At 51.5% G+C, this 26742-nt stretch overlaps 14 protein-coding genes across 14 annotated transcripts; 8 read left to right on the top strand and 6 right to left on the bottom strand.

Moving 5' to 3' along the window:
* Positions 1-418: 418 nt before the first annotated feature.
* PSV08DRAFT_313396 (uncharacterized protein) lies at positions 419-1469 on the bottom strand. The gene is made up of 2 exons (XM_014227834.2): positions 1075-1469; positions 419-1019 (listed from the first exon to the last, which is right to left on the bottom strand). The coding sequence occupies exons 1-2, from the start codon at positions 1463-1465 to the stop codon at positions 586-588; spliced, it is 825 nt and encodes a 274-aa protein (XP_014083309.1). The 5' UTR covers positions 1466-1469; the 3' UTR covers positions 419-585.
* A 505-nt stretch (positions 1470-1974) lies between these two features.
* On the bottom strand, positions 1975-3973 carry PSV08DRAFT_313388 (SGF29 tudor-like domain-containing protein). Its single transcript, XM_014227835.1, has 4 exons — positions 3701-3973; positions 3326-3389; positions 2846-3277; positions 1975-2550 (listed from the first exon to the last, which is right to left on the bottom strand). Exons 1-4 carry the CDS (start codon positions 3806-3808, stop codon positions 2066-2068), a joined length of 1089 nt encoding a protein of 362 aa, XP_014083310.1. The 5' UTR covers positions 3809-3973; the 3' UTR covers positions 1975-2065.
* Positions 3974-4087: 114 nt separating this feature from the next.
* Positions 4088-5844, top strand: PSV08DRAFT_205893 (mannose-6-phosphate isomerase). The gene is made up of 5 exons (XM_014227836.2): positions 4088-4170; positions 4224-4244; positions 4296-4384; positions 4434-4671; positions 4721-5844. The coding sequence occupies exons 1-5, from the start codon at positions 4140-4142 to the stop codon at positions 5707-5709; spliced, it is 1368 nt and encodes a 455-aa protein (XP_014083311.1). The 5' UTR covers positions 4088-4139; the 3' UTR covers positions 5710-5844.
* PSV08DRAFT_6041 (glycosyltransferase) lies at positions 5800-7065 on the bottom strand. The gene is made up of 3 exons (XM_014227837.2): positions 6894-7065; positions 6408-6843; positions 5800-6347 (listed from the first exon to the last, which is right to left on the bottom strand). Exons 1-3 carry the CDS (start codon positions 6949-6951, stop codon positions 5891-5893), a joined length of 951 nt encoding a protein of 316 aa, XP_014083312.1. The 5' UTR covers positions 6952-7065; the 3' UTR covers positions 5800-5890.
* Positions 7066-7197: 132 nt separating this feature from the next.
* Positions 7198-8612, top strand: PSV08DRAFT_410937 (mitochondrial carrier domain-containing protein). The gene is made up of 3 exons (XM_014227838.2): positions 7198-7526; positions 7576-7741; positions 7790-8612. Exons 1-3 carry the CDS (start codon positions 7385-7387, stop codon positions 8448-8450), a joined length of 969 nt encoding a protein of 322 aa, XP_014083313.1. The 5' UTR covers positions 7198-7384; the 3' UTR covers positions 8451-8612.
* A 788-nt stretch (positions 8613-9400) lies between these two features.
* Positions 9401-11167, top strand: PSV08DRAFT_363789 (ADP-ribosylation factor family-domain-containing protein). The gene is made up of 5 exons (XM_014227839.2): positions 9401-9976; positions 10041-10196; positions 10339-10485; positions 10538-10653; positions 10705-11167. Exons 1-5 carry the CDS (start codon positions 9883-9885, stop codon positions 10747-10749), a joined length of 558 nt encoding a protein of 185 aa, XP_014083314.1. The 5' UTR covers positions 9401-9882; the 3' UTR covers positions 10750-11167.
* A 223-nt stretch (positions 11168-11390) lies between these two features.
* PSV08DRAFT_205886 (uncharacterized protein) lies at positions 11391-13810 on the bottom strand (the record flags this gene model as incomplete). Its single annotated transcript, XM_014227840.2, has 4 exons — positions 11391-13130; positions 13251-13263; positions 13324-13435; positions 13626-13810. The coding sequence occupies 4 exons, from the start codon at positions 13808-13810 to the stop codon at positions 11686-11688; spliced, it is 1755 nt and encodes a 584-aa protein (XP_014083315.1). The 3' UTR covers positions 11391-11685.
* Positions 13811-16055: 2245 nt separating this feature from the next.
* Positions 16056-17225, top strand: PSV08DRAFT_226617 (uncharacterized protein; the record flags this gene model as incomplete). Its single annotated transcript, XM_014227841.1, has 5 exons — positions 16056-16096; positions 16153-16232; positions 16299-16890; positions 16942-16980; positions 17032-17225. Exons 1-5 carry the CDS (start codon positions 16066-16068, stop codon positions 17223-17225), a joined length of 936 nt encoding a protein of 311 aa, XP_014083316.1. The 5' UTR covers positions 16056-16065.
* A 690-nt stretch (positions 17226-17915) lies between these two features.
* On the top strand, positions 17916-18661 carry PSV08DRAFT_6022 (uncharacterized protein; the record flags this gene model as incomplete). Its single annotated transcript, XM_014227842.2, has 2 exons — positions 17916-17990; positions 18103-18661. Coding segments are annotated over 2 exons (474 nt in total), but the record flags the coding sequence as incomplete, so codon positions are not given.
* Positions 18662-19169: 508 nt separating this feature from the next.
* On the top strand, positions 19170-20123 carry PSV08DRAFT_313310 (uncharacterized protein). The gene is made up of 2 exons (XM_014227843.1): positions 19170-19343; positions 19442-20123. The coding sequence occupies exons 1-2, from the start codon at positions 19323-19325 to the stop codon at positions 20015-20017; spliced, it is 597 nt and encodes a 198-aa protein (XP_014083318.1). The 5' UTR covers positions 19170-19322; the 3' UTR covers positions 20018-20123.
* Positions 20124-20283: 160 nt separating this feature from the next.
* Positions 20284-21934, top strand: PSV08DRAFT_6017 (endoplasmic reticulum vesicle transporter-domain-containing protein). Its single transcript, XM_014227844.2, has 3 exons — positions 20284-20476; positions 20625-21182; positions 21251-21934. Exons 1-3 carry the CDS (start codon positions 20392-20394, stop codon positions 21793-21795), a joined length of 1188 nt encoding a protein of 395 aa, XP_014083319.1. The 5' UTR covers positions 20284-20391; the 3' UTR covers positions 21796-21934.
* On the bottom strand, positions 21713-22866 carry PSV08DRAFT_403296 (peptidase S24/S26A/S26B/S26C). The gene is made up of 2 exons (XM_014227845.2): positions 22680-22866; positions 21713-22623 (listed from the first exon to the last, which is right to left on the bottom strand). The coding sequence occupies exons 1-2, from the start codon at positions 22756-22758 to the stop codon at positions 22073-22075; spliced, it is 630 nt and encodes a 209-aa protein (XP_014083320.1). The 5' UTR covers positions 22759-22866; the 3' UTR covers positions 21713-22072.
* A 147-nt stretch (positions 22867-23013) lies between these two features.
* PSV08DRAFT_249109 (cupin-like domain-containing protein) lies at positions 23014-24226 on the top strand (the record flags this gene model as incomplete). Its single annotated transcript, XM_014227846.2, has 3 exons — positions 23014-23072; positions 23124-23176; positions 23262-24226. The coding sequence occupies 3 exons, from the start codon at positions 23014-23016 to the stop codon at positions 24224-24226; spliced, it is 1077 nt and encodes a 358-aa protein (XP_014083321.2).
* PSV08DRAFT_403294 (uncharacterized protein) lies at positions 23978-26561 on the bottom strand (the record flags this gene model as incomplete). Its single annotated transcript, XM_066093653.1, has 4 exons — positions 23978-24385; positions 24427-26437; positions 26496-26518; positions 26552-26561. 4 exons carry the CDS (start codon positions 26559-26561, stop codon positions 24381-24383), a joined length of 2049 nt encoding a protein of 682 aa, XP_065948790.1. The 3' UTR covers positions 23978-24380.
* Between the last annotated feature and the right edge of the window lie 181 nt (positions 26562-26742).

Raw genomic sequence — 26742 nt, 5'->3', positions numbered from 1 at the left:
TCATACGGAGAGAGATGATTGCATTGACCATGGTAATTTTCGATGAACTCACCATTCATACTTCCATCCAACAGCTGCATGCCCATAAAGATCAAAGGTTTTTGTGCAACTGTCGCTTGAACGGTACTTCAACAAGTTCTTCGGTGAGAGGACGTAAAAGGTAAGTTCATAATACGATGTTGACACGAGAAGCTCGAACTTTGTGGGAAAGGCTTGCCCAATTTTTCGCTCACTACACGAAGACTTATTGATGTTCTGCATTCCTGTTCAATATAGATTTTTTTTAATTTGAGCATCTATAAGCAAAGTACTTGGCTCCAAGTGATATGTGGCTTCACTCTATATTGAACTACTTCGAGATCAATGTATGGTAGCCCACTTTGATTGTTTTTTACTGGAGGATCACAATGAACACTCTCGTAATATGGCTTATATTCATACTAGGATGTAACGGTATCCTAACAGCCTACACCTCATTCCAAAGACCCCGGAATCATGGATATAAGACAACAGTGTCCCAAACGCCATCGCTATGCACAAAACCCGCGAAACAAGAGCACAAATGTCCACCCTATTGTCGCTTCGCTATACGCTATCCTCGTCTTCGTCGTCACTATCTTCTCTCTCCTCCCACCCTACCATGCGTCGGAGAACACGGTTCTCTTCTCCGAGCTCTTTACAGCGTCCACGCAAGCCTGCCTCCACCTCTCCCTGCATTCGTAGTGCGTTCCTTGCGTTTTCTGCTACGCGGCTAAGTCCCGCTTGCCATTCTGCGTGCTCGATCCTTAGACTCATAGATGTAGATCGTTCCTGCTCAAGCAGTGTTTGATAATGCTTGTGAAGTGCAAGGATCGACGATGTTTGGGAATAAGCATATGGGCGCAACTTGTCAAGTAAAAGAGCCAAGGCAGACTCGTAGTCTGTAAGGAGAGCGGAGAGGGATGTGTTTGTTGCGGTGAGGGAAGCGATGGTCGATTGGGCTGTTGTGAGCTGGTTTTGGAGATGTGTCTGGGTCGCTGCTGCGAAGAAAGTTAGGATCGCATCTTGGTTGCTGTGAAATGGCAGCTAACATACCGTTGATCTCTCCATTTACTTCTCTCATGCTCACTCCGTTTCCCCTCGGTGCGGAACCACCGCCAACCTCTCCACCCTCCTCCAAAGCAGCCCTTCCTTGTATCGCAGCAACCCCTTCTACAATACCTCTTGTCTGCGCCTTGTTCTCCTCCAACAGCTGGCTCAACTGCTGCACCACAGCCCAGAGGTGGTTCATGTCCGTCTGCTGACCACCGCTTGGCAGTCCGTTGACCATCGGAATACTGTTTTGGCCGCCGCCGTTCACTTGCGATCCTGCTATGCTGCCAGCTTGCGAGTGTGAGGGTGAGGGTGGTGGGCGCGATTGGTTATGTTGTTGTTGCTGCTGCTGGGCCTGTTGTTGGGAGGACTCAAGGAAGGAATAGTTGTTCATGACTGAGTCAGGTGTTCGTGTGTGGAGGGGGGTCAGACTTGTGCAGATACTGGTTGGGTTTGGGTTGGCGTGCGGCGTAGGCCGACGGCGTCGGTAGACTTGCGGATAGCCACTTGTCTGATTGGACTGGAAGACAGCGCCTCAGGATGAGCGCGTATATGCGGCTGATAGATGAGGCGACACTAAAATTCAATGCCTGGTATGTATGCGGGGTGTCTTGCGGGGTCAAAACGAGCATTCGTGTTGCGGCTTCGCGTTGGGGGTGGACAGGGTCTACCTAAGTCTTGCACAAAAACGCGCTAGTTGCTTGGCGGTGTACATATGTATATGCACTCCTATAGAGTCAAAGCCACAACTGCAGGAGAGAAGTGAAGTATTATGAAAGAAGAGGTTATTATCAGACAGGGTATTGGAAAAGGAACGCTAGCATGCAGATTTCGCGACGAGCAAGACCTGTTACTACTCAGTTCTGTCAACACCAGCGGACTATTCAAATGCACACCTGCTCTAAATCAACATATCCAATCTCCATTGCATATTATCCAATTACAGAGTAGCTAGCGCGAGTCTGGTATATAAACGGCACTCTTGTACAGATGCTCATCGATCTGGCAATACATATCGCCTCTCGACGCTCATCTCACGATCCGCTTCGTCCTCACCCTCAAACCTGAGCCTCACCAGGTTCTCAACCGTATCTCCCTCCCTCCCACCATCTTCCTTCTTCACTTTACCATCAGATTGTCTCCATGTAGCTACAACTTCCGCTTTATAAAAGGTGGTTGTGCCTGGGTAAAGGGCGAGTACATTCTTGCCCTTGGGAAGGTCGGGCAGTGTGGCGTTAGAGGACTGGGGTGGAATTGGAATTAGATGATTGACCGAGGCGCGATATGGTGCGGATGGGGTTGGGGGATCTGGATCGGCATCTATAATTTCATATCGACGCTGCTTGCCTTCGCCGATGACTGACGTCACGCGACAGAGGATACCTTCACCCTCAAACGACATGGACGACGAGGAGGATCGGTTTTTGGCGTTATTGCGGTAGAGCACCTCAGTCTGTGGGGTAAGGCGCGGTCGAACTTCTGGAATTTGTCAGCCCTCGTTGATATCGAGTATGATGGGATGACGGCTATGTAGGCGGATGCTAAACGGGAAAGTTACATGGTGGCATGAGCACACAGAAAAGAGGTATGAGATGGGACGAGGTGAAATTTTGAGCTTGCCTATCCGACTACAAACCTCGAACAAGCCGAAAGGAAAGATGCCAAAGTGGGTATCATCTGTCGTCTAGAAAGAACGCCGAAAGCGAAGGAGCTCAACGCTTGGTCTTGTATTTGATCTTGGGCTTGGGCTTGGAAGAAGGAAGTACCATCTTACCCTTACCCGAGTCATCCTTGTCGTCTTCCATCTTGACGCTGCCCTCTCTCGCAATGGGGACTGACCCTGCCCTGCTGCCACCAGACTTGGCAACCAGTCGGTCTTTCTGGCTGCTGATGATAACTTTGGGGCTAGGACCTCCGGGGCTATCTGCAGTCAGACTGTCGCGGTCATCGATGCTATCGGTCAGCTTTCGCTTGCCCTGGCGGTCGCGCCCAGACTTCCCATGCCCAACGCTAGTAGATCGTGAAGCAGATGGCTGAGCTTCTTCAGAATTGCGCAAGGCAGCAAGGAGAGTCATTTGTGTATGAACGTCATTACCACCTTCGATAGGCTGGAGGAGAGCTTGGACCTCTTCCACCTTGCGGATGTTGTCTCGTAAGAGGTCCTCCAAATCATCGTCAATACGGGCTGAGCGTTCCTCTCCACGGTCTGTTCAAGTTAGTGCTGGTGCTGCCACGGCAGCAGGTCTAAACGTACCTGTACGAGCGGCCTGCTCTGCTTGGAGAGCAAGGATTTTTTCCTGGAGAAGATCTGATTCTTTCTGCGACACGTTAGTAGAGGGCGACGGCGTGGGATAGCTTGATCCGGGGTGGCGAAAGGAAGCATGAACGGCAGAGTATTGGAGCTTCACGCCTCGCAACCATTCTGTCCACAAGGCTATCATAAGCCACTGGGCTTTTGTCACGTCCGTATCTCATCGTTGATCGTGAGCTTGGTATACATGGTGCTGGATCGAGCATAACCAATGGACTGTCGAGTCGCGTAGCTTGCGGGTTACAGGGCGCGTTGTGAATACAGTCAAAAACTAGCAAACAAGAGTGCTGAGGGTGCGTTGATTGAGATGTCTCATACCATGAGCTGGTCAACCCTTCGGCCATCGGATTTGATCGAGTTCCAAATCACCCGCTCCTCATCGAACTCCTCCTTGAGTTGGCCGCGGGGCCTGCTTCGAGCAGCCATATTGACGGAAGTTGTTCTCCGCCAGCTCCCCGGCACTTTCTGTGTTACCGGACGCGTTGCAGGCAGGTCATGTGGGAGCGGTGTGGTCTGGTGGAGGGAGAGTGAAAGAAGCGGGAAATGCAAACGAGAGCACGTGTAGTTGATTGCGATGCAGGGTAGGAGCCGCGCTAGCAACGGAAGAGGGGTAGGGTCTCCATGAGCTTAATCCGACCAGCCTTGTGACGATGTTTGGGGGACGCCAATTAGCGGCACAAGTGGGCCTGCCAAAGATCCGGTGCCACGCATCACCTTCCTTGACCACAATTGACACACAATACAAGGCCTTGCCAAAATGCGGAACCCACTTATCAGATTAGAATGCGGTAAGCTGGAATTGAAAAAAACGGAAAGAGAACACAAATTGATTGTCTTGCAGGCGTGAACAGCTACGACTGGGGTACGCAGCCCCGCATCATAATTCCATCAGCGGTATGCTGAACCAGCCCAGGGAAAGTCGGTAAAGACTCGGCCGCTGCCAAATTCCACGCTGCGACAGCTTCGGAATTCTCAATCGAAGAAGAGAAGCCGTACGCTGAGGTATACAATCAATGCGGCATCATCGTCGACGCGTTACTCACAGTTGTAGTTGTGGATGGGCACCCACCCGTCACTTCCCTCAAAGGATCTCGAGACGAAGCGAAGCCTCCTAGACCTTGTCCAAGAGAATCAGGCGCTACTTTCCACCGAGATCGCTGAGCGATATGAGAACAAACTACCGTTCCTGTTCAAGGTCCTGTCCATAAACAAGGCCTTGAGCATACAGGCACATCCCAACAAGAAGCTTGCTGAGCAGTTGCATGCGAGCGACCCCAAGAACTACCCAGGTCAGTCTTCATACACCATTCTTGAATCGATACTAACTCTGCCATTCAGATGACAACCACAAGCCCGAAATGACCATTGCGGTCACACCCTTCGACGGACTCTGTGGCTTCCGTCCTCTTGCCGAAATTGCGCACTTCCTCAAGACAGTTCCTTCGCTACGCAAACTCGTCGGCGAAGAAGAAGCGACCAAATTCAAGGATACGATCAAGGGAAAAGAGACGTCAGACAAGGAGGAAGACGTGCAAGCAAACAAGAAGGCTCTCCAGTCCGCCTTCACAAAACTCATGAACGCAGACAAGGACGCACTAGAATCCGCAAGCAAAGAACTCATCGAAGCCGCAAAGTCTGAGGGCGAAAACTTCGCAGGCGGCGGACCACCCTCCAACACAGGCAAAGAACTCGCCGACCTCGTCATCCGCCTCGACTCTCAATTCCCCAGCGACATCGGTCTCTTTGTTCAATTCTTCCTCAATTACGTCAAGCTCGACGTCGGTGAAGCCATGTTTCTCAAAGCAGATGATATCCATGCCTACCTCTCTGGTGACATCATCGAGTGCATGGCCAGCTCCGACAATGTGGTGCGCGCGGGCTTCACCCCGAAATTCAAGGATGTCGACAACCTCACCAAGATGCTGACGTATAGCTATGCCCCCATTAGCGAGCAGAAGATGGAGCCCAAGGATTACTCGCGTGTGAGGTTGAATGCGCCTGCATACAGTTCCAACTCGAGCAATATGCTGTACAATCCCCCGATCCCAGAGTTTGCGGTTGTGCGCACGGCGCTGAACCGGGTTGGCTCTAAAGCGACGTTTGATCCTATTGATGGCCCCAGCATTATTCTCTGCACAAAGGGCAAGGGAACGATCAGTGTGGGACCCAAGGAAGAGGAGCTGCGTGAGGGCTTCGTTTACTTTGTAGGAGCCACAGCCGAGGTAGTAATCAAGAGCGATGTGGATGCTGAGGATGAGGAAGGCGCAGAAGGTCTTGTGACGTTCAAGGCTTTCTGTGAGATCGAGGACGACAAGGGCAAGCTTTGAAGATAGTCTCTTCGAGCACGCACACGACCGATATGAACAAAGGAAATGATTGATGAAGTGCCGTGTCATTGGGATCGTTAGAGTACATAGGTATCATAAGTATCTCCCGAGAAATATATCGCCGTCGCCACCACCGCCCTAGAATTCTATTGGAATGCCCAATATCCACATGCGTACACCCTTAGAAACCGTCATCGATGCCCTTGTTCTTCTCCGCCGCGCGTCTTTCGTCGTTAATAGGCCACCACCACTCATGTATTTCTGCAGAGCTTTTGCCAGGTGCCTCATCCCAAGGCTTCGGGCTCAAGATGTAATGTACATTCTTGACCTCTTCATCCTTCCATATCGCACCATGTACATCCTTTGATCGCATCGTCTTGAGCGCATTGTAGGTATATGGCAAAGCGACCCAGCGCCCGTTGAAGAGATCGCCGAGGAGAGACTGATCGGCGAAGTCGTACGACATGGATGTTTCGTTGGCAAGTTGTTGTAGAATAAGCTCGTACGTAGCCTTGGAAGGATTGACGACTTGTAGACCTCCGTTGGGCATGCGAAGACCGGCTGTAGAAGGAGCACCGATTTTCTGAGCGGCATCAGGGTCGCCATGTTGCGAAGTGAATGCGCAGTTCTCGGGGATCCTATTCCAATGTTAGTTCAAGGGTTTGCGCAAGTTCTACGTGAGGGAGAGAAAGATGTACCAGTCCTTAGGATAATGCGGCTTCTTGAGCGGATTGCATACACAGGCATGGCTCGCTGCAAATACCCTGTCGCCCTTGCCTCCGGCACTCGGTGGATCCAGCTCCAGCTCCATCAGCTCATCCATGTTCTTCAGCACCACCATGTCGCTGTCGAGCTGGACAACCCGGTCATACTCTTCCAACGAGAATGGCGTCAGTTTACTCCAGCAATCATAGAAGCGCGGGTCATTAGTGAAGTCCTTGTTGACCGTAGGTAGCAAGTACTTGACATGCTGTTTGGGAATGCCGCGCTCATCGAGCGCCTTGTGACCTTCGGCGGGGAAAGTGTCGGTATACAATGCGACGAGTGGGTATTTCGAGCCGTGTTTCTTCAGGCTGTAATCGAGGGTGAGGAGGCCGGTCAGGTATGCCGTGTTAGTGATGAGGGTGGTCCATACTGAGATATGTTATTTTTAACAATTACATGTTAGACCAAGCCTTGCATACCTTTCTTCGACTTCGTCCCCGCTGGTGTTATACTAGGTGTTTCAGTCGCGTTCTGCATCGTTGACAAGTATGCGTGTCGGACGCGTCAATGCAGTTGGTGCAATGTGTTAAGTATTGATAGAAATACTATCCGATTAGTAACAAGATTGAATTGCGCCATCTTTGGTCTGTCTATGACTGCAGGTTTGTTTGGAGGGGTCGTAGGAGCCGCTAATCTAAGTAGTAACGATCGTACCAATTCGGATAGCTTGGGACCCTGGGAATCGAAGAACGGTCCGACCTTAGCCGATCTCCGGTCCCTCTCGAGATCGTCACCATCTGTATCGCGGACGCTTGTGCGTTTCCGACTGCAGGCTACCGACGCGCTGCACAAGATATGGGATGGGGATTAGCACACATCGAGATGCTGATGCTTTTCCACTGATATCTCCTCCTGGCCTTGTTCTTTGAGGCATGATTCTCATGTTACACTGGAGAATAGCGACGCGACCATGGCTACTACAGCGCTGAAATCCGCCGATATGAGGCCTGCAGCAACGGCTCTTATTGCGACCTCCGACGAACCCCAGAAGTCGCCCAAACATTACCGTGGCTTCGTAGCTGGAGTCTTCAGTGGCATTGCAAAGCTATCAGGTATGACAGTCTGTACTTGTTGCTTAGTTCCTTATCTAACTACAGATAGTCGGTCACCCATTCGACACAGTGAAAGTGCGACTGCAAACGACAGAAAAGTCGCATTTTAGAGGTCCGGTAGATTGTCTCATGCAGACTTTGAGAAAGGAGGGCTTTGCGGGATTGTACAAAGGCGCGACCCCGCCATTGGTGGGGTGGATGTTTATGGACTCGATGTATGACACTTTCGACCTAAGACTTGATGAATTGCTAACAGCGTGTAGTATGTTAGGATCCCTCAGTGTATATCGCCGCGTCCTCAACGACCATGTCTTCAATCCACCCTCGTCTGTTCGATTTGGCGAACAGCAAGGCAAGCTCCCCACATACGCCCATGGCATGGCGGGCACAATGGCAGGCTGGACGGTATCATTTATTGCGGCGCCGGTTGAACACATCAAAGCCCGTCTTCAGGTTCAATATGCAGCGGATAAGACGGCGCGCCTCTACTCTGGACCAATTGACTGTCTGAAGAAAATATACAAGGGCCATGGCGTAAAGGGTGTGTACCATGGTCTGAGCGCGACCCTGCTCTTCCGCACATTTTTTTGTTTCTGGTGGGGGACGTATGACTTGTTCACAAAACAATTCCATAAACACACGAACCTGTCAGTACCTGCGGTCAATTTCTGGGCAGGTGGTCTTTCGGCGCAGATATTTTGGTTGACAAGCTATCCCAGCGATGTGATCAAGCAGCGCATTATGACAGATCCGCTTGATAATAGGAGATTTCCCCGATGGAGAGACGCCGCTCAAACAGTGTACAAAGAAGGAGGGTGGAGGGGATACTGGCGCGGCTTTGTGCCATGCTTTTTACGTGCCTTTCCAGCCAATGCCATGGCGCTAGTGGCGTTTGAGGGTGTGATGAGGAGTCTGCCAGAATGAAGGGGAAAAAACAACTGAGTGGCGATGGAGCGTCTGAGCAATGAGAGAATAGCTACTAGAGTGTAACGGTGTATGCTGGTGCTGGCTTTAAGGCACACGATACCCATGATATATGTAAAAAAACATAGCCAAGCCGAAACACTTTTTGCTTGTCTTGACCCACGCCAAGTTCCACTGCTGGTTGGATTTTTTTCTGTTACACTGCCGGACTAAAGCTAGGCTCCTCGGCATTGCTGGCGTCGTGATTGATTCATGTATGGAATAGCCATTGTGCCTGTCGAATCATGGCGTGTCCATGTCGAAGACGTGGTATTGAGCAACGCCTCGTGGTTTTAGTATAGAGCTGATAGGGTTAGCTCGAAGGTTAATGCGCATGAGGTAATGGCCCAGCTTCGGTATAAGTGCTTGTTTGGACAACTTTCCCGTATGGAGCCGCACATGATGATATAAGGCGTGTTTTTGGTTAGCGGGCGACATTGCTACTGCAGCGTAGCGGGTCGCAACGGCTGAAGCAGACGCAGGCATTACGACAAAGGCTTTGTGCGACTAGCCGCGAAGGGGAAAGAAACAAAGAAGCCGGTGTATCGGCAAGGCTGTGTAAGCAGAGCGGCGAGTCGACGCGGCGTGACGAGCAGCGAGCGAATGGCTGCTGTAGGTGTACAGGCATCGAGGCGAACCATTGGCGTATGTGGAGCAAAGGCCGTGGGTTCGGAGCGTGTACTGAAGTAGGGTGCCTATATATTGTATGTATATCTGTATGTACGTGTATGTACTACGGCATGTCTGTATAGGCAATCTCAGGAGTAGCGCCGCGTACCTGCATCTGCCGGCACACTGGCCACACAGGAACGGCGCACACGAGGGCCCAGTATGTCGCAATCAAACGCAGGCACCCAAGCAGAGCAGAGGGCGGGGCCCCCTTTTTGCGTGCATGGCGGGCGCTGAGGATGGCGATGGTGGTGCGGCGAGAGAGAATGGATGGACCTGTCAAGAGCAAGGCCGTTGGCCGCGCACGGATGTTTCGTCGGCTGGAGGCTCTCTGGGATCTGCAGCCTGCTTGCCTCTGGTTTCACTCCTGACCGGCTTGAAACCTTCATTTTAGGCACACACACGCCCGCGTCCACGACGCCATATCTATCTCTCTCTCGCGCCCCGTCCCGTCTTGTGCCGTCCCCAGTATAGTCTTGTGTCTTTCTCTCTCCACCGCCATCTCTTCCTCTTCCTCTTATCTTCCTCTTGCTTTGCCCCGTTGCAAAGCATAAACACGTCTCCCGCGCCCGGCCTACCCAATCCCCCCCGTTCGCCTTCAGCTGCTGCTGCCGAGACGACAACAACATCACCGCCACTCCCTGCCTCGTATACCGGCTACTTACTACCTGGCAAGCCCCTCCCCACACACTACCGACTTCATCCCCACGGCCACGCTGCCACAATGGGCGCGTCCATATCCAAGGCCATGGCCAAGATCTTCGGATCAAAGGAGATGCGGCTGCTGATGCTGGGCCTCGACGCCGCTGGAAAGACGAGTATGTTGGCAGCATCTGCAATGTTCGCTCAATGCCCAAACCCGGCTGACTAGAACCCTCGCAGCCATCCTTTACAAGCTCAAGCTTGACCAAGATGTCACCACCATCCCCACCGTCGGCTTCAACGTCGAGACTGTCACATATAAGAATACCAAGTTCAACGTCTGGGACGTCGGCGGCCAAGACAAGATCCGCCCGCTGTGGAGGCATTACTTCTCTGGTATGTTGGGACATCCCGGCATCGTTTCGGGTAGGCGAGTAAACATGCGCGCACGCGACAGTGCCGCGCATGTTTCGCCCTACCCCGATTGATGCTGTGCAGCACTCGACATGCGAGCACCCGTGCTGACGTGACGCCACAGGAACCCAGGGACTCATCTTCGTCATCGACTCCAACGACCGCGCCCGTATCGAGGAGGCAAAGACGGAACTTACCCGCATTATCCAGGACAGGGAAATGAAGGACGCGCTGTTGCTGGTATTCGCCAACAAGCAGGACTTGAGCGGAGGTGCGTACATGGAAATCACTATCACCACAAACAAATTGCTAACCCCGGCCAGCGATGCGACCCAAGGAGGTATCCGATCTACTACAATTGGACAAGATTGCCAAAGACCACGTATGGAAAGTCGAGCCTAGCTGTGCAACAACAGGCGAGGGTATTTTCGAGGGACTGGTAAACTTCACCCGCCACCTGTTCTTCCGTCAAGTTACTAATACGACTCAGGCATGGCTCTCCAACAACGTAAAGCTGCCACCGGGCGCCAAGTAGACGATTTGGCCAGCATCATTCCTCTCCCATACACTCTGATTGTTGTACGACTGCATGCGCTCCTCTACTTGCTCTGCCTCTTCCTGCATATACCCGGTTTTTTCTTTTCTTTGTCACACTCTATCGCCTTGTAATCTTCTAATCCATGGCTGCTTCATCTATCAAGGGTGGTCAGGTCTGTTGGGGGCTCTTTTCTTTTTCTCTCTATCACTGTCTCTATCTGTGTGTGTGGGGTGTGCAATCAGGAATGTACAAACTAGTCAGCGTTCATCTAGTTGTCGTGTCCCCTCTCTGCGTGTCTTTTAAGTCATAGCAAACGACTTGATTTCCCTACTGTTGGTCTCTCTGTGTGTGTGTGACACCTCTTGTCACTATTTGTCCTGAGTCGCTCTTTCCAGCTAATCTGAGCCTTTGTTCACGTGATTGCTGTTTTCTTTACTCCTTCCACGCTTCCATCTCATACCTGCAAATTGATACTGAACAACCCCTTTCCCCTTTTTTATCTTCTTTCCTTTTCTTCGACGCCAAGACTCAACGTATTCGTTTTTTCTAGCAACTCTTTATTCTGCTTTCTTATTCTTCGGTCCCGAATGCCGACTCCAACATCTCTCGCATAAAAAATCACACCGAAGAAGAGTCTATGAATATTTCAAATGTTTATTCATTCGAGAAGCTTAGTGACAAGCCACCATTCTCAAATCATATGCTTGTACACTTACTCTATGTGCTAATTGCCAGTATCCCATGCAAAATATTGCAGACACAGCTGATGTCTTCTCTATCTTGAGCCTGCGCTCCTCCTTCCAATTGAGCCCAAAAAACACCAGGAGAATGAGCGCTGTACATGCAGATTATACAAAGTAAAAAAACAAACAAACAAACAAACAAACAGAAACAAGATGTCTAGTGCCAGTGGCATCACGCCCTGCTGCACAATCACCTCCACTGGCCCTGGCTGAGCTTCAGCAGACCCTCGACACAACCAGCTTCTTCAGCTGAATTGATGCTCGAGCGCCCACTTGCTCCATCTCCGCCCATAAACTGCCGTAGTTCATCGTCTTGCTCGGGATCGATGACCAGTTTCCCACTACCCCTCCTTTCCTTGGCTAACATTGCACCTAGACTTGATGCTTGTGACATCAACTCTATGTTCTCCCCAAGGATTTGACGAGCACCTCTCGAAGCTGGAGGCGTGGCAGCAACTTGTCGATCGCGACGTACCGATTTAGACGCGTTTGGCTCCCAGTTCTCCTTGTCGCTCTCTGTTGGTGGCATCTCGTCCGATTCTGTGCTGTCGCCGCCCCTTTTGTAGTTGGAATACTCGATGTGTGGGATACGACCGCTAACTGTCGAAGCGCGTTGCATGGGACCACGCGACTTCTTCACTAGCGGACTACCAAGCACCTTGTGTAAGCTGTGACGCGTGAGTGGACTGCTGTTTTGACGCGCTTGGTTTTGAGCTAATATTCTTCGGTTTGCGCGAAGTATGCCGATCGCGTCTGCTGCACTTCCACTCTCTTCTTGTTCTGCACGCGCAGTAAGGCTTGTCGTAGACCGGGCTTCAGGATCGCACCAGAACTCCCATGCACGCGAGTCTCTACTCCTTCCAATGCTCGATCCCGTCCTTGGTAGCTTTGGGCTTGGCTCTCCTCGTGCAGCAGCAGCCAATCTATCGTTCAAGCCTGCTGCGCTGTAACTTCGTCGAAGGCCGGCTGCAGCATGAGAAAAGGTACACGGAGTCTTCTTTGATTTCGGCGGCGAAGGTGTCCTATCCAAGTCGGTGACGATGCGGGCGGTACCATTTTCGTTTGTCGACAAGCGCATAAATGAGTGCGTGCGTTTCAGTGGACGTGAAGGGGTCTTTGTTGAGGCTTCGGGTAATTCCAAGGGCCTGGGCGGAGCATTCGGGAAAGTGATGACTTCAGGCGTGTAGTCTTGTAGACACCGGACGAATGAGGCACTGCGGCGGTTGGAAATCCATGATGTGCGTGATTGCGTGGGACCTTGTGACAATGATACGGCTTGCTGAGAGTTGGTGATCTGGGGAGGAGCTATCCGTGTCTGTGCTTCAGCTGAAGTCTCTACAGCTGCTTCATTTGCGTTCTCAGGCTCGGCAGCTGGAGAGACGGCTGTGTCGATGGTGCGCGGCTCTGGGATAGTTTCGTCGGACGTCAGTTCGGGGGTTGCGGGCTGTTCTGGTGGATCGGACTTGGGGCACTCGTCCGACTCGTGCGGCTCCGGGGCGTTATCGATACGGCGCGCAACAGCCACTACTTCATCTTCGGTGGGCGGGTCCGACATGGTGGATGACGACGACATAAATGATGCGGTAGACGACGGCTCGAGTGGCCGTGAGCGACGACGGTCGTTCTGGCGTTTGTCTGGTGCAAGGCATGGTCAGGACGTGTTTCAACGTTGGTGTAGCTTCGCGCGGTGCACGACAAACACAGCCTGCAAGGCAGCAGCAACATGCGCAGCGATGCAAGGAAAGAACGACTCACTCTGAAACCAGATCTAAGAACACAAGTTAGCAGGAGCGCGCATACTCGTGACGTGGTGCAATATGGGTCGTACCTGGACCTCTTTTTCGCCAAGCGCGACCTTTTTGACAATTTCTAGGCGGGCAGTTTTGCTGGGCTTGGGGTTCTTCAGGTACTCGGACTTGAGTATATCTTCGTCTTCCTTGCTGCAAGCGGGCGTGGTCAGCGGCGATGCCATGTTGGAGTGTCGCTTGCCCGCGGGGTAGTAGGCCGAATAGCTCCCGGGCGGTAGGCCGCGCACGAACCAGCACGCGTCGAACATGGCGAATACGTACATGTCGAACATGGGCCCGCTGCCAGATGGAAGAACAGAAAGAGGAGGAATCGGCTACGTACCTTGTGCGTCTTCGCTTCTGACGAGCGAGAGCCTTGTTGTCGACGTCTGGAGGCATGTGGTTTGCAACCGTTTCCTGCGAATGGACGAGAAAAGCCAATTGACCACTGAAACTTGCGCGTCTAACCGCTGGGAGACGCGATGACGCAGGCGACGAAAACGAGGGCAGAGGCGACGAGTAAGTCATGGCGAGGGGGCGGCACCGGGCGTAGGGAGGAGAGAACAGTGTATTTCAAGAATTGGCCGGCATGCAGAGGTTATAGTAAGAATAACGCGCGCAATATGGTGGCAGGAAAGGGTCGTGAGAAGCGCGTCTTCCCGTCGCGTGCGTATCAGTATCAGATTGGTCCGAGCCGGGCGCTTGCCTAGCTATGTCGTGCAGCCCACCTTGCCCCAAGAACGAACACGCCGTCTGTGCACACACTCGCCCACCAGCCTCATGCTCACGTCCAAGGTCTATCCCGCCCTGCAGATCGTCACATATACATGCGCGACCCTCGCGGGGCTACTTGGCGACACAGCCGCGACGTGCTTCGTATGGTGAACATACGCACTCATTCCTCGCCGCCTCTCCTGGCCTCTTGCGCCTTGCTTTTTCCACCGTTCCCTCAGCCTTATCCGAACAACCCCGGCCAGTTGTGCGCGTGCGGAAACCATCATCTCACAGCATAGTAGTTGTGAAGACTTGTGCCCGGCTCGTCAGCATAGCGACGCGCATGCCGGGATCCAACAATCAAAATATCGAGCCAGAGAGTCGAGTGAGCCATCCGTGCCACCCCACGTACAGGGCGACTACTTTGCCTCCAAAAGCGGCGCGCTTGGTTTCAGTGCCACTCGCGAAACACGTCGACACGTGATACCTTGGCCCAATTAAGCACCCCTCCCCACGCCGCCTCCGCAAAACACGATCAGTGGATCCATACACATAGTACTTGCACTCTACATACGCGTCCGGACTATGCTTCTACGCAAACTGTCTACCATCGGCCTTTTCCAATGTCCCGTCTTGCACCTACGCGTTGTCGCTGCTTCGTCTAGGCAACAACTCACATTTCGCCCATCCCATCCATCTCCTATTTGCGAATGTGAGCACAACCGGTCCTTCTTCCTTAGCATCTGACGTGTTGCATACACCTGGGTCTGTCGATGCACTCAATGTCTGCTTTTCCTGCTACCCCACCTGTACCGGTGAAGATGGTTCACTCAAGGCAGAAGGCCATGGGACGAGCTGCCGTAGCCTCCATCATCTCCACACGTTCTGTCAGTCAGTCAGAAGGGCGTCCTTTCTGCCTTGCACATACTGGTGAATTCAGCCCAAAATCTAGGCACACACTGAGGCAGCCTTAAATTACTGAAAGAAGCATAGGCAAATCAGCCAAATAGCTTATCCTCACACAGCCACAAAATCCGATGGCCATCTCTGCCAGCTCAGGGTCCGTTGTTCAAGCGCAACGGTTGCTTGTTGTTGTGGCTGTTGCTGGTGTATGCGCCATTCTGGACACTAAACTAGTCTTCGGCCCCATTTTCCTTTCCTGTCATCTTCCGAGAACCTCTTGGCTTCTTTGCTCGTCCATGATTGGTGAATCTCTCCCGCGCCAATCGCTGTCTCCGAAAAACATGTCTGTACGTATGTCAGTAGCATACCCATGCTCCGCCCTATAACTTAAGCCTGGCGGAATTGCCGCTCCGTAAGTTCGTCGCTAGACCGATAAGAATATTCTAACTCATTTTTGAAAGTCTCCAGGGTTCTGTCCTTGAATCAGCACATACCGTGATCAAGCTTTTACTCTTTGACTAAGTGCTCTGTTCTCCACCTAATGCATGATTCCATGTCATAATTCTATGGACGTTCATGGAACCGCGTGATAACTGCTTCAAGAGGGTGATGACCAATTCCTTCCACTATCATCTCCAGTCTTATGGTAAAATAGAGAGTTTAAGCCCGTTCTCTAATGCTTACACACTTCAACCCCACGCACATGCCGCGTACACTTTTCTATATCTTGTATTACCTTTGCTACTAAGAGTCACAGGACGCCTGCAGCAACGGAGTGGCGGTGATTCGGCCCCTACACACTAGCTGCAGCACCGGGTCCCACCACGGAGGATATGTTCGAAGCAGGCAACGGTATCAGATATGTGATCTGCCACTGGATTTCACCAGTGTTTTCCAATTTCTCCCCAATCACCCTTGGATGATGCAGAACATGGTGGTAGCGGCCGTCCCGCCATGGCTGCCGGCCTCACCCTACCATGGGTTCGGAAACATCCCTGTGAATCACGGACGTCAAAACGTTGTAATATGGGAAGGGTAAATGGTCATGGGTGGTGCACAAGGTGAGTCTTGGGTGTGATAATAGAAAAGGGAGAGTGGTCGAACCCTGTCCCCAATCTTCGAAATCCTTCGAGAACTAAGAAGCCCGAAATAAATTGTGAATAGCAATGCCGGCCAACATGCGCATCGCTATAGCAGGTGAGACGGTGATTAGAATATTCTAAGAAGTCTGCTGACTTTACAACGAACATCAGGTACTTGTGGCCTAGCACTTCTGATAGCTCAGGAGATCAACAACTCGACTAGTCACCAGTTGGTCATTCTCTCAAGAACGGTATGTATCCAGAAACAGCTCAGCATCAGATTGCTATATTGCTTTGGCCAAACTGACTCTTGTTAGCATCAAACTAGTCTCATAGCATCTGGTTACAACTGCCAGACGGTTGACTACAACAATGCGGCCTCCCTTCAGCATGCCTTGATGGGCGTTGACACAGTCATATCCACAGTCTTGGGAACCCCCCAGCTTCGGCTCATTGAAGCGGCTGTACAATGTCGTGTGCGACGTTTCGCGCCTGCCGAGTTCCAAGGTCAACCAGGTTTGCGAAGTCAGAACGGATTACTCGACCGTGGGGAGGACTCGGCCTTAGCTTTGCTCAAGCACTACAGTGGCTATATTCAGCACACCGTTTTCGTCTGTGGTATACTCTATGAGCGATTCTCCGTCAATGGAATGATGTCTCATCGTATGGGGGCCAGTACGGGCTATGGCAATGAAGGAGACTTTATTGCCAATCCCCGACAGATGACCTCGATAGCGCCAATCTACGATGCCGCGCAAAACCCCTCTTGGTTATGCTTGACATCTGCATATGATGTGGCACAATTTGTAGTTCGTGCCATTGACATGCCCACCTGGGCTTCCGAGATGAGCATGTGTGGCGAGCGTATGACTGTGCATAGTCTTGTTGAGACAATCAGGGCTTGTAGGAGTATGTTAGACCTCCTGAGCAGGACAAGCTGAGTGAACTGACTTTTGTTAGATCGTGCTTGGGTCAGCATTGAATACCAAGCTCCCGCAAGTACGTCGCTCTCCTACTGCATGTCAATTTGTGTACTGACTAGATTCGCAGACCTCGAGTACCACATGACCATGGCACAGTTGGAAGGTGATGTGGCTGGACAAAGACGGCTCGCTCCGCTGCTTGCGACGGCAGAGGGGCGCTACGACTTTGTAGTGCCCGCTTACCTCAACACCGTCTTCCCTGACATCCACGTCACTCGTTTCCAAGACTGGTTCCTGCGCAATTGGGCATCTATACCTTGAAAAGCCCGCACGCATACGTCATACTCTACACGAGCTAAGTATGTACCAGTACGTGTTTATCAAAAACCGGATGCAGGGACTATTTTTTGCCAGGACCCATGGGTGAAACAAGCATCAGAAGACCTCGTTATGCTGAACTTAGGCAGTATGGCGCTTCCCATGCCCGTCCGATGGCCGGCAGACCCCTGTCATGTCATCGGTCGGAACCAATACCTCACATTCTCCACTTGGGCGTTATTTATGCTGTCTTTGGCATTGGTTTCCTGCTTGCTTCATTGCTAGGATGATCTTCGGACTTTGCTAGGGGTAGAAATGGGGAAAGGGCAAACACAAGGAGAAGCCAGTCACATTCCTTATGAGGATACTTGTATTTCAAAACTTCCCATCATCAAGGGAAGCAATCAGAAGTTGCTTACGTCTTACTGTACTTGGCTTCCCAGTTCCCCAATCACAATCAACCGACACACGACACTTTCCAGAGTTGCGGCTCGCTTGTCCCGATGCACGGGCGCAAGCACTAGCTGATTTTGCAGAAGACCATCCGATGATGCGAACAAACCCACTCTGCTGGGGTGGGAATCTGCGATGGGCAAATTGCATCAGTGAGACGTCATGGTGGGGCGAGGGTTCTCAGCTACCATAATAAAACACCAACGCGCCCGACAGTGCAGTTTTCTTTCCACTATCACAACCACAACTTCAATTACATTTCTAACATCAAACTCACACTCCCGGCACTCTTCGCTTCCCTCTCATACCCATAAAGTAAGTACAATCTTATGCAGGAGGCGGTAGGAGGCTCTCAAGTTGGTGTTCCTGACGCGAGACGCGGCCCCACATGCATGCCTTGAGTGCTTTTAAGTACTAACATACCTAGCACACAACTACAACCAAAATGGTCTCTTCTCAGCAAGGCTACTCCAACACCACTGTCGACATGAAGGGCAACAACCAGGCCGTCGATGAGGCCCAGTCCAACCTTCCTCTTCCCGACCAGCCTCCAGTCGCCTCCGACTTCAACTCTTCTAACGCTCGTACTGTTAACGTTGGCTCGGGTGGCCAAGAAGCCAGCTTCACTTCTGGCGGCGGAGCTATCCGCGAGCCTGCAGTCGGTGCTACTGGTGCTTCAGCTCGTGAGGCAAAGGATGGTCTCGATGGCATTCCCAACGATGCTGTTTCTCGCGAGGCCAAGAACCACTCTGGCCTTGCCGACACAACTGGCAAGGACTACGGATACCCACAGAAGAACGACCCCAGCTCCGGTCTCAAGCAGTAGAGCATTTCATGAAGAAACGATGATCAAAAATACCCAAAGCATAGTGGGATTGGAAGATTTTCTTATCATATCAGGTCACTGTCACTGCGTTCAGCTGGCCGACTGCAAGAGCAGTATCTTGATGACTTAATGTACGAATTCAATGAATGATGAAATACATGTCTTTCTCATGTTCGTGATGTCTTCTACTGAATGCATTCGCTATCATCTGGCTAGCTGTCTGACTGGTGCATTTGATCTCTCGATCGAAGCGAAGCAATGCCGGAAGTGTGAACATCAAACACCCCAAGAAACTATGAAGTATGAATTGTACGGTAGCAATTGTATCCTTTTTCCAGATATTTTCTAAAAAGGATATATTACTTTCTAATAGCAGTATAGGGTTAAGCGCCGTAAGCTCGCCTTCTTGGTCCAAACAAGAAAGTGTACATACACGCTAACTAGGTGCTCAAGGAGGCTTGCCAGGACACGACTATTCCCGACGCTATCCCAGCCGCAAAGCACACATGAATGCCCAATGTCCATTGTGGTTTGATGGAGTATGTTCCGTGATCCAAGTCTATCTCACCCCACGTCTGTCCCAGAACAGGGCAGCACTAGTAGTCAAGGCTGAGATAAAGCGCCTTTGACGTCACACAAACGCAGCCATACGCCATACGTATTTATATGTCACAATGATTTATGGGCAAACATTAAAGGCAGTTTACTTTTCTCTGGGAAAATCAAATACCATCTACAATTCTTCAATTGCATACCTCCATCCTACTCTCTCTCAGAAACACAGTTCGACTTAATCCCGAACAACAAGATATCTAAATAACATGACTTCCATTGGACAAAAGGTATGCATGCAGTATCGCCAGAGATCGGGCTTACATACCCTCACCTCACCTCACGGTGAGATGCTGGATGTAAAAACACAGCTGACTTCATCTCCCAGGTAACTACCGACCCTGCGTCGAAAGTTCCCATCAACGAGGCGGTCGGTGTCGTAACATCCGACTCTTTGGCAGGCGAGTCCCTTAAGAATCATGGTCACTTTGGTGAAAGCAACCCCAAGGCAGGAGTATTAGACCAGCCTTCTTCATCAACAACCACAAACACGACCGACACCTCAAACGCTGTCAAGCTCAGCGCCGCCGTTAATTCTGAAGCGCGAGATGCTCAGGAAGGATGGAACGAAGAGAAGACCATAAGCTCAGGCAAGGGTCTAGGCGGCACTTCGGGTAGCGCTGGAGGATCATCAAGCACTACGGGTACAGCACCCGTTGCTCTCTCTGGTACATATGTCGAGCCAGGCGTACTTAAGCCTAAGGGTGCCAATTTGACAGAGGACCCTGAACTACACGGAGACCGCAAGTTTGGCGAAATTGGTACAATCAACGATCCCGCTAGGGAAGCAGAGCGCAAACTGCAGGGTGTAAATGCTGCAAACGCCGGTGTTACTGGCAAGACAACCGACATGGCACAGGATGGTGACAGCAAGTTTAGCAACCTTGGAGACACTACTGCTTAAACTTGATCAATGAAGGCATGATGTGGGAGTATGTATGATATTTATCAAGGCAGCATTAAGGCAATGAACAAACATAATGAACTCTGAGAGATGCAAATAATAATGATTGGGGCACATTGTCGTCATGCGGGATGGCGCTAGGGATAAGTTCGCAGCGTGAAGGAAGCACGTGGCGGAGCGATCCTAAACGGGCCTCTTCCGCGGGCACGGACGTCGATCATTGCAGCAGTTCAAGGTGGCCTTTCGCGTCGCATTACCTACTTGTGTCAACGTCGCTCATTAGTTCACCCCACCCTTTACTTTCTTCCCATTTTGATTTTTGCTGAATCGCGACTGGGGCTGCAGTACCCTAGTGTCACGACTGAGCAGCCAGAATGAACGGTTTCGGGGAGCATGGGCATGATGAGGATGCGTTTGGGCCTGCCAAAGGGGGCATCGTGTCAAGTTTTGATGCTTTTCGTAAGTACTACTTTCTATACGGAAGATTGAGAGGACTTGTGCACACAAAGGTTTGGTGAAGGTCAACCATATCACTTGCAATGGTGGTTTGAACTGATGCGACGCTGCTCACTTGTAGACAAGTAACACAACTAACAGATAACCACAGCCAAAACCAAAAAGACATACCTCGTCCAGGGTCGCAATTCCTCGGCCTGGACAGTAACTCTCATCATTACATGCATCTATCTGACCTGGTCCGAAATTGCGCGCTGGTATGCTGGCACAACGACGCAAAGCTTCACCATCGAAAAGGGTGTATCTCACGACATGCAAATAAACCTCGATATAATTGTCGCCATGAAATGTGCTGACCTCCACGTAAACATGCAAGATGCAGCTGGTGATCGCACGCTAGCCGGCGAGCTTCTTCGTAAAGACCCAACCTCATGGTCGCAGTGGACTGGCAAGAACACAGAGAAAGGCACGCACGAGTTGGGCAAGGACGATACAACCCAGATTCCGGAATGGGAAGAGTACGGCGATGTGCACGAGCATTTGGGAAAAGCAACAAAGAAAAAGTTTAGCAAGACACCCAAGCTGCGCGGCCCGACGGACAGTTGCCGAATCTACGGCAATCTCGTGGGAAATAAGGTGCAGGGAGACTTCCACATCACCGCAAGAGGACACGGATACATGGAATTTGGAGAACACCTCGACCATTCATGTAAGAACACACGTTCCAGAACCCTTCAAAAAAAGAACCTCCCCCAGACTAACAACCCCCTCCTCCAGCCTTCAACTTCTCCCACATCATCCGCGAAATGTCATTCGGCCCATACTACCCCTCGCTGACCAACCCCCTCGACTCCACCATCGCCGTCACCCCAACCCCCGCAGACCACTTCTACAAATTCCAATACTACCTCTCTATCGTCCCCACCATCTACACCGACGATCCCTCTCTCATGCCCCTTATGGAATCCGTCGTCTCCACAAACGATCAACCCTCATCCAACATGTTCCGCATGGCGCACGCCATCAAGACAAACCAGTACGCCGTTACCTCGCAGTCGCACAAGGTAGACGACACCTACGTCCCCGGTATCTTTGTCAAATTCGACATTGAGCCCATTATGCTGGCGATTGTCGAGGAGAGCAAGAGCTTCTGGAAGTTGCTTATTACGCTTGTGAATGTTGTTAGTGGTGTCATGGTTGCGGGTAGCTGGGTGTGGCAGATGTTTGATTGGGCGAGCGAGTTCGTGGGTAAGAGGAAACGCAGGGGTGATGGGGTTGGTGTGCTTGGTACGCCGTCTGTGGAGAAGCAGAGCTGGGATTAAGTGAGCGTGTCTTTTTTGCAAGGGGAAGTGTGCAACCAAAGAAAGGAAATGCATTGTTTGGCGTTTATGGAACGGTTTATGACTTTGGTCTTGTACGCATAGAAGTTCGATGTGTCGAGGGTTTTTTTTTTCGTTTCTTTTCTGTCTTTGTTGTGTCTTGTTGTCAAGAGCTGTTATAGGGATTTGCCTGTGTAGTTGTTTCGTGAAAGAGGTGACAGTTTGTCTATGCGATTAAGTAAAGTAGGATCATTTCATCAGCATTGCGCCGTCCCGTCTCTTATTTCAGGATCCATTCTCTTTCCTTCTCCTGCAGATCAACTACATCAACCGAGCTACCCATCCATTTTGCCTCGCGGAACGGCAGAATAACCGCCAGCACTTTCGATTTAACCAAACCCAACGGCAAAGGACCAAACAACCTACTATCCCTACTCCACTCCAGATTGTCCCCTTGCACCCAGCAATGCCCATCAGGCACCCGAATCACTTCCTCCCTTACACTCGCCCACTTCCCATCAGCATCGACGGCCTCAATATCCTCGTCGCTGCGCCCCGGCGTAATAACACTGACAAAATCGCCCGGCATACCAATAACCCGCTTGCAACCATGCTGATTGGGAAACATGGGATGCGTATATGTTATCACATCGCCGACCTGTATGTTCCGGCCTCGACGGTGAAGTGACGAATACAGGATCCAAGGGTGGGAGCGAAAGGAATGCGGGATGGTGGGGACCATGGATATGCCGGTGGTAGATCCCACGCCGCCGATGTACGAGAAGAACACATGGCCGACGACGAAGACTTTGGCGACGAGGAAAGCGCTACCTAAGATGCGGATTTAGTTGCGCATTTTGGGGCACATGGGTGTAATTGTAACGTACGCGTCCATGCCTGTGGGCTTAAGAAGGCGGGTGCTGACTTCTTATGGAAGCGGTGGATGGAAGACCATGGTGGCGGCATTACAAAAGCAAGAGAAAAAAAAGGGGAGGTCTTGAGCTTTAGTATCACTTGGACATCTTCTGATATTGCGGTGCTGGGCTTGTGCGTCCGCTCAATGACGTTGCGGAACTTGTTGTAGTGGGAGCGAGGGAGTGATGTACGAACGACTGTTCGGAATTCCGTCAAGCTACTAGATTATCACCGGCGCTAGAGTACTTAACTCCGCTGGCATCCCACTTCGTGAACTTTTGCGCGGACTCGCATAACTGCAGAAAGATGGTTCAGGTGCAAGATAAAGTTGTGGGCTTGAAGAGCGCTGAACAGGCTAGTCTCAGGTACATAGTGTATGCCCTTTCTTGGTTTGCTCATTTTGCTGATATATCCAGACCTGCACCGACTGGGCTTGAAGGCGAGGGGGTATTGCAAGATGCTGTAAGAGGTGCATTCATTTTCTTCGATGAGTTTTTTATCGAACCTTTGTTTCTTTTCAATATATTGATGCAATGCTTATTATTAATCTGTAGACCTAATAACATCCTACCACGACCTCAACCCCTCCACCATCGATATTCTCCATGAAGAACCATCACCACTCCAGTTCATGCGACATGTCGCGCGCAACCGCCCATTCGTAATCCGCAATGGAGCCTCAACCTTCGCAGCCCGCAAGAAATGGAACGCCCAATACCTCCAAGATGTGATGCGCGGCCAAACCGTAAACGTAGCCATGACACCCCACGGCAATGCTGATTCAGTCGTCGACCTCCCCAGCAGCGGTTCCCTCTTCGTCAAGCCCCACGAAACCGACGAGCCCTTCGAATCCATCTTAGCCAAAATTCAGCGTCAAGAAAACGACAAAACCTACGTCGGCCCAACACACTACGCCCAAACCCAAAACGACAATCTCCGCAACGAATACGCCACCCTCTTCGCCGACGTACCCGACTCCATCCCCTTCGCCCGCATAGCTCTCGAGCAGGACCCGGACGCCATCAACTTCTGGCTCGGAAACTCGCACTCAACCACCGCTCTGCACAAAGATAACTACGAAAACATTTACGTGCAGATTCTCGGTAAAAAGCATTTTGTACTGCTGCCGCCGGTCGAGGCGGCTTGTGTGAATGAGAAGGCTGTGCTGGCGGCTACGTACCGGCCAAAATCTGCGGTATCTGGTGAGGTAGACAAGGGAGAACTTGTGATTGCCGTGGATGAGCCGCAGGAATACGTACCGTTTGCGATGTGGGATCCGGATGAACCACTTGTTAATCCGACGCCTTACTCGGAATATTCGCAGCCTCTGCGGGTGACGTTGGAGGAAGGCGATATGCTGTATTTGCCTGCACTCTGGTACCACAAAGTGAGGCAGAGTTGCAATGAAGAAGGGATTTGTTGTGCTGTGAACTACTGGTACGATCTTGATTTCAGCGGTGGGTTTTGGAGTACTGCGAATTTCGTTAGGAGTACTGGGCTTTTGTCCATGATGGGATAGTAGGGACTAGCAAGGATTTAAGGGGGGAATGATGAATTATACCAACAAACGAAATAAATTCCAATTAAGGGTATCTCTAGTATCTATAGCACCAAGTACAATATCGGCGGCAAACAAGGTCTCCTATGAACGCTCCTACCCTTTCTATTAATGTTTAATCTTAACTTTAATGTCAACATTCCTTGCGCTCTGCCACACACTATCGCTGACTTTGACGGGTAACTTCCGTCCTTTGAGTCGTTGATCAATCAACCATAGCCCCACGACAAACTCGTATCTAGTCAGTCTTCCAATCGCTCGCTCATCGACCAAATCCCATACTTCTTCCAGCACGTGCGTGGGTAAGCGGCTCCTCGTCCAAATCTCTTTGGCCACAAGATTCAGTACATCGGCGGATGGATCATCATCAGGTGGTGCACGAGGCGAAGAAGGTATGAAAAGGCCTTTGTTTGCCGCCCAGACTCCCTCGTACCGCTTTCGCTCTCTTTCAGTGATTTGGTCACGCCATCGCTTTCGATTTCCCTCGTCATGCTTGTTTGGATGTTTCCGCCCTTTGATGCCCATGATTCTTGTGCCCTTCTTTTTGTACTTGTCCACCTTGTTGTCTTCATCGTCTGACGAGGATGGCTCTTTGCGCATTGTGGTACGCAACTTTCCTGTGCTTTTCGGAGGTGAATTCTTCTGCGGAGACGGAGACCGGTGAAACGGCAAGTGGTGGTGGTGGTGTTGCTTGCGTGGTGGGAAGAGCGGCTCAACTGACATGGGGCGAGGCGCGGGGGAAACATTGCGAGACTGTGAAGCTAGAGCTGCGCCCATGATTGCACTTGATAGGGACTCTCCTGTCATGTGCTGGGTGATCTGCTTGACTGATTCGCGTTGGTAGTTATTGTGATACACCGAAGGGGAAGCCGTGCCTGTATTAGATGCTGGCCGGCGAGGTGAGAGATTCTGCACTGGAGATGTTGAACCTGGCGTTCGACTACCTGCACGTGTTTTGATCTGCATGGGTGTTGTCGGTTGAAGCTTTTGGGAAGCCAGCACTGGCTCTGCTTTCCGGGTAGTCGAACGACGAGGTGGAGGTACAGTTGGCTTGAGTTTGACTTCTGCATCCTCTTCTTCTTGTTCCTCTTTTGCGGACTTGAAAGAAGACGGCGTTGAGGGCGGTTTGGAGCTTTCCATGGATGTCGACATTCTCCTTCCCTGCCGTGGAACCGACGTTGATGCGTCCTGGGACTTTGGCCTTGCCTGGCGGGAGCTTTTTCGAGGCGGCGAGATTGCTGTCGTGAGAGCTGCTGATTCTACTGGTTTCTGCTTGACTGAAGGTGACTTCATAGGACCCTTCTTTGGCGTATTGAAATATGCTTTGTCATTCGCACCGTCAGTGAATTGTGGGGGTAGCTGAATCTGGTGCTTTGGCTTTGGCTTGACAGGCGGAGGTGTCTGCGTCCTTTTCCTCTGCAGTGGAGCGGTATCTTCTTCCGGGTCAGGTGGCAGTGAGAAGGTCCGCCGAGGCTTTGGGGACCGAACAGGGGGCGGCGAACTTCGAGCAACGTGTAAAGGCGTAGAGGTCTGGTCGGTCGGCGTTGTAGATCTGCCCTGTTCAAACATCTTTACTAAGGTATTCGTAGGTGGTATGGGAGTATCGTCTGTGGGCTTGTTGGCTAATTCCGGTTGCTGGACACGACCGGCAGCTGAGCGCGACTCAAGACTGTCTCTCCTTTTCTGCTGCTGCGGACCAGGCTTCTTAGGCTCAAGTTTCGCAAGCAGATTGCCCACACTACCAGGTGGAGGTAGTACATCCCTCTCATTTGGCTCTTGTTCGTCCATCGAGGGCGCGGGCTGGAGTTTGGGTTTGGGCATGGGCTTCAGAGGGCTGTGCCGGGCAGCGGCCAGCCGTGCCGCGATGTTGGATGGAGATGGTACACGGTCAAGGTGATCGCCGGGAATGCTCAACGACGTAGGATTCGCCGGGTTGGAAGTGATTGGTCTGCTGACGCCTAGAGATCCGCCGGTATGGTCTCGTTGTAAGGATACAGGGCTGCCTGTTCCAACTCGCGTGGCTGCTAGCCAGGCTCCATTGTCTCCTCCGGTATATGTGTTGGCGACAGGCTTCGGCTTCACAGGGGGTTTGGAGAAGGCTTTCGAGGCGCCCTGCAATGCAGCGTTGCGTACGTTGTGCTGCACATCCCCGGCTGACTGCGGGACCCAGCCCTGATTGCGTGTAGAGCTCATCTATGCTCCATCGGGTTGGTCAGCAATAATGACGTACACAAAGGGATTCCAAGACTATCGCTTCGGGATGGACAGTAGCGCTACGCAGCATACATATGTACATGGAAGGAAGAGAGGAAGAGAGCAAGAGAGACAGTGCTGAAAACGAACAGTGGAGTCGCAATTCTAATGTTCCAAGATTAGCACTGTCAGCCTCATGACAGCCCCCGTTTATCCACCTTTGCATGGGTGATGTCCTGGGTAACATGCTAACCGCTTTCATACCTAAGAGCCACGTGATCACG

This window comes from Bipolaris maydis, assembly GCF_028858645.1.
Source record: "Bipolaris maydis strain C4 unplaced genomic scaffold PSV08scaffold_10, whole genome shotgun sequence".
NCBI classification, from domain to species: Eukaryota; Fungi; Ascomycota; class Dothideomycetes; order Pleosporales; family Pleosporaceae; genus Bipolaris; species Bipolaris maydis.
Note: the sequence above shows the minus strand (reverse complement) of the source record. Positions and strands in the feature narration are given on the sequence as shown.

What these genes read in the sequence shown, in the direction of transcription:
- PSV08DRAFT_313388 (XM_014227835.1), bottom strand. Translation starts at nt 3,808, where the DNA reads ATGGCTGCTCGAAGCAGGCCCCGCGGCCAACTCAAGGAGGAGTTCGAT. An exon ending in GAAGGGTTGACCAGCTCATG is followed by an intron (nt 3,390 to 3,700) that starts GTATGAGACATC and finishes AACGTGTCGCAG; the next exon opens with AAAGAATCAGATCTTCTCCA. An exon ending in CAAGGATGACTCGGGTAAGG is followed by an intron (nt 2,551 to 2,845) that starts GTAAGATGGTAC and finishes GACAAATTCCAG; the next exon opens with AAGTTCGACCGCGCCTTACC.
- PSV08DRAFT_363789 (XM_014227839.2), top strand. Translation starts at nt 9,883, where the DNA reads ATGGGCGCGTCCATATCCAAGGCCATGGCCAAGATCTTCGGATCAAAG. An exon ending in CGACGCCGCTGGAAAGACGA is followed by an intron (nt 9,977 to 10,040) that starts GTATGTTGGCAG and finishes GAACCCTCGCAG; the next exon opens with CCATCCTTTACAAGCTCAAG. An exon ending in AGGGTATTTTCGAGGGACTG is followed by an intron (nt 10,654 to 10,704) that starts GTAAACTTCACC and finishes AATACGACTCAG; the next exon opens with GCATGGCTCTCCAACAACGT.
- PSV08DRAFT_313396 (XM_014227834.2), bottom strand. Translation starts at nt 1,465, where the DNA reads ATGAACAACTATTCCTTCCTTGAGTCCTCCCAACAACAGGCCCAGCAG. An exon ending in AGTAAATGGAGAGATCAACG is followed by an intron (nt 1,020 to 1,074) that starts GTATGTTAGCTG and finishes CTTTCTTCGCAG; the next exon opens with CAGCGACCCAGACACATCTC.
- PSV08DRAFT_205893 (XM_014227836.2), top strand. Translation starts at nt 4,140, where the DNA reads ATGCGGAACCCACTTATCAGATTAGAATGCG. An exon ending in ACTTATCAGATTAGAATGCG is followed by an intron (nt 4,171 to 4,223) that starts GTAAGCTGGAAT and finishes ATTGTCTTGCAG; the next exon opens with GCGTGAACAGCTACGACTGG. An exon ending in CGTGAACAGCTACGACTGGG is followed by an intron (nt 4,245 to 4,295) that starts GTACGCAGCCCC and finishes GAACCAGCCCAG; the next exon opens with GGAAAGTCGGTAAAGACTCG.
- PSV08DRAFT_313310 (XM_014227843.1), top strand. Translation starts at nt 19,323, where the DNA reads ATGACTTCCATTGGACAAAAG. An exon ending in TGACTTCCATTGGACAAAAG is followed by an intron (nt 19,344 to 19,441) that starts GTATGCATGCAG and finishes TTCATCTCCCAG; the next exon opens with GTAACTACCGACCCTGCGTC.
- PSV08DRAFT_6041 (XM_014227837.2), bottom strand. Translation starts at nt 6,951, where the DNA reads ATGCAGAACGCGACTGAAACACCTAGTATAACACCAGCGGGGACGAAG. An exon ending in GGGGACGAAGTCGAAGAAAG is followed by an intron (nt 6,844 to 6,893) that starts GTATGCAAGGCT and finishes AACATATCTCAG; the next exon opens with TATGGACCACCCTCATCACT. An exon ending in CCGCATTATCCTAAGGACTG is followed by an intron (nt 6,348 to 6,407) that starts GTACATCTTTCT and finishes ACATTGGAATAG; the next exon opens with GATCCCCGAGAACTGCGCAT.
- PSV08DRAFT_410937 (XM_014227838.2), top strand. Translation starts at nt 7,385, where the DNA reads ATGGCTACTACAGCGCTGAAATCCGCCGATATGAGGCCTGCAGCAACG. An exon ending in TGGCATTGCAAAGCTATCAG is followed by an intron (nt 7,527 to 7,575) that starts GTATGACAGTCT and finishes AACTACAGATAG; the next exon opens with TCGGTCACCCATTCGACACA. An exon ending in TGGATGTTTATGGACTCGAT is followed by an intron (nt 7,742 to 7,789) that starts GTATGACACTTT and finishes AACAGCGTGTAG; the next exon opens with TATGTTAGGATCCCTCAGTG.
- PSV08DRAFT_6017 (XM_014227844.2), top strand. Translation starts at nt 20,392, where the DNA reads ATGAACGGTTTCGGGGAGCATGGGCATGATGAGGATGCGTTTGGGCCT. An exon ending in GTCAAGTTTTGATGCTTTTC is followed by an intron (nt 20,477 to 20,624) that starts GTAAGTACTACT and finishes AGATAACCACAG; the next exon opens with CCAAAACCAAAAAGACATAC. An exon ending in AGAACACCTCGACCATTCAT is followed by an intron (nt 21,183 to 21,250) that starts GTAAGAACACAC and finishes CCCCTCCTCCAG; the next exon opens with CCTTCAACTTCTCCCACATC.
- PSV08DRAFT_403296 (XM_014227845.2), bottom strand. Translation starts at nt 22,758, where the DNA reads ATGCCGCCACCATGGTCTTCCATCCACCGCTTCCATAAGAAGTCAGCA. An exon ending in AAGCCCACAGGCATGGACGC is followed by an intron (nt 22,624 to 22,679) that starts GTACGTTACAAT and finishes TCCGCATCTTAG; the next exon opens with GTAGCGCTTTCCTCGTCGCC.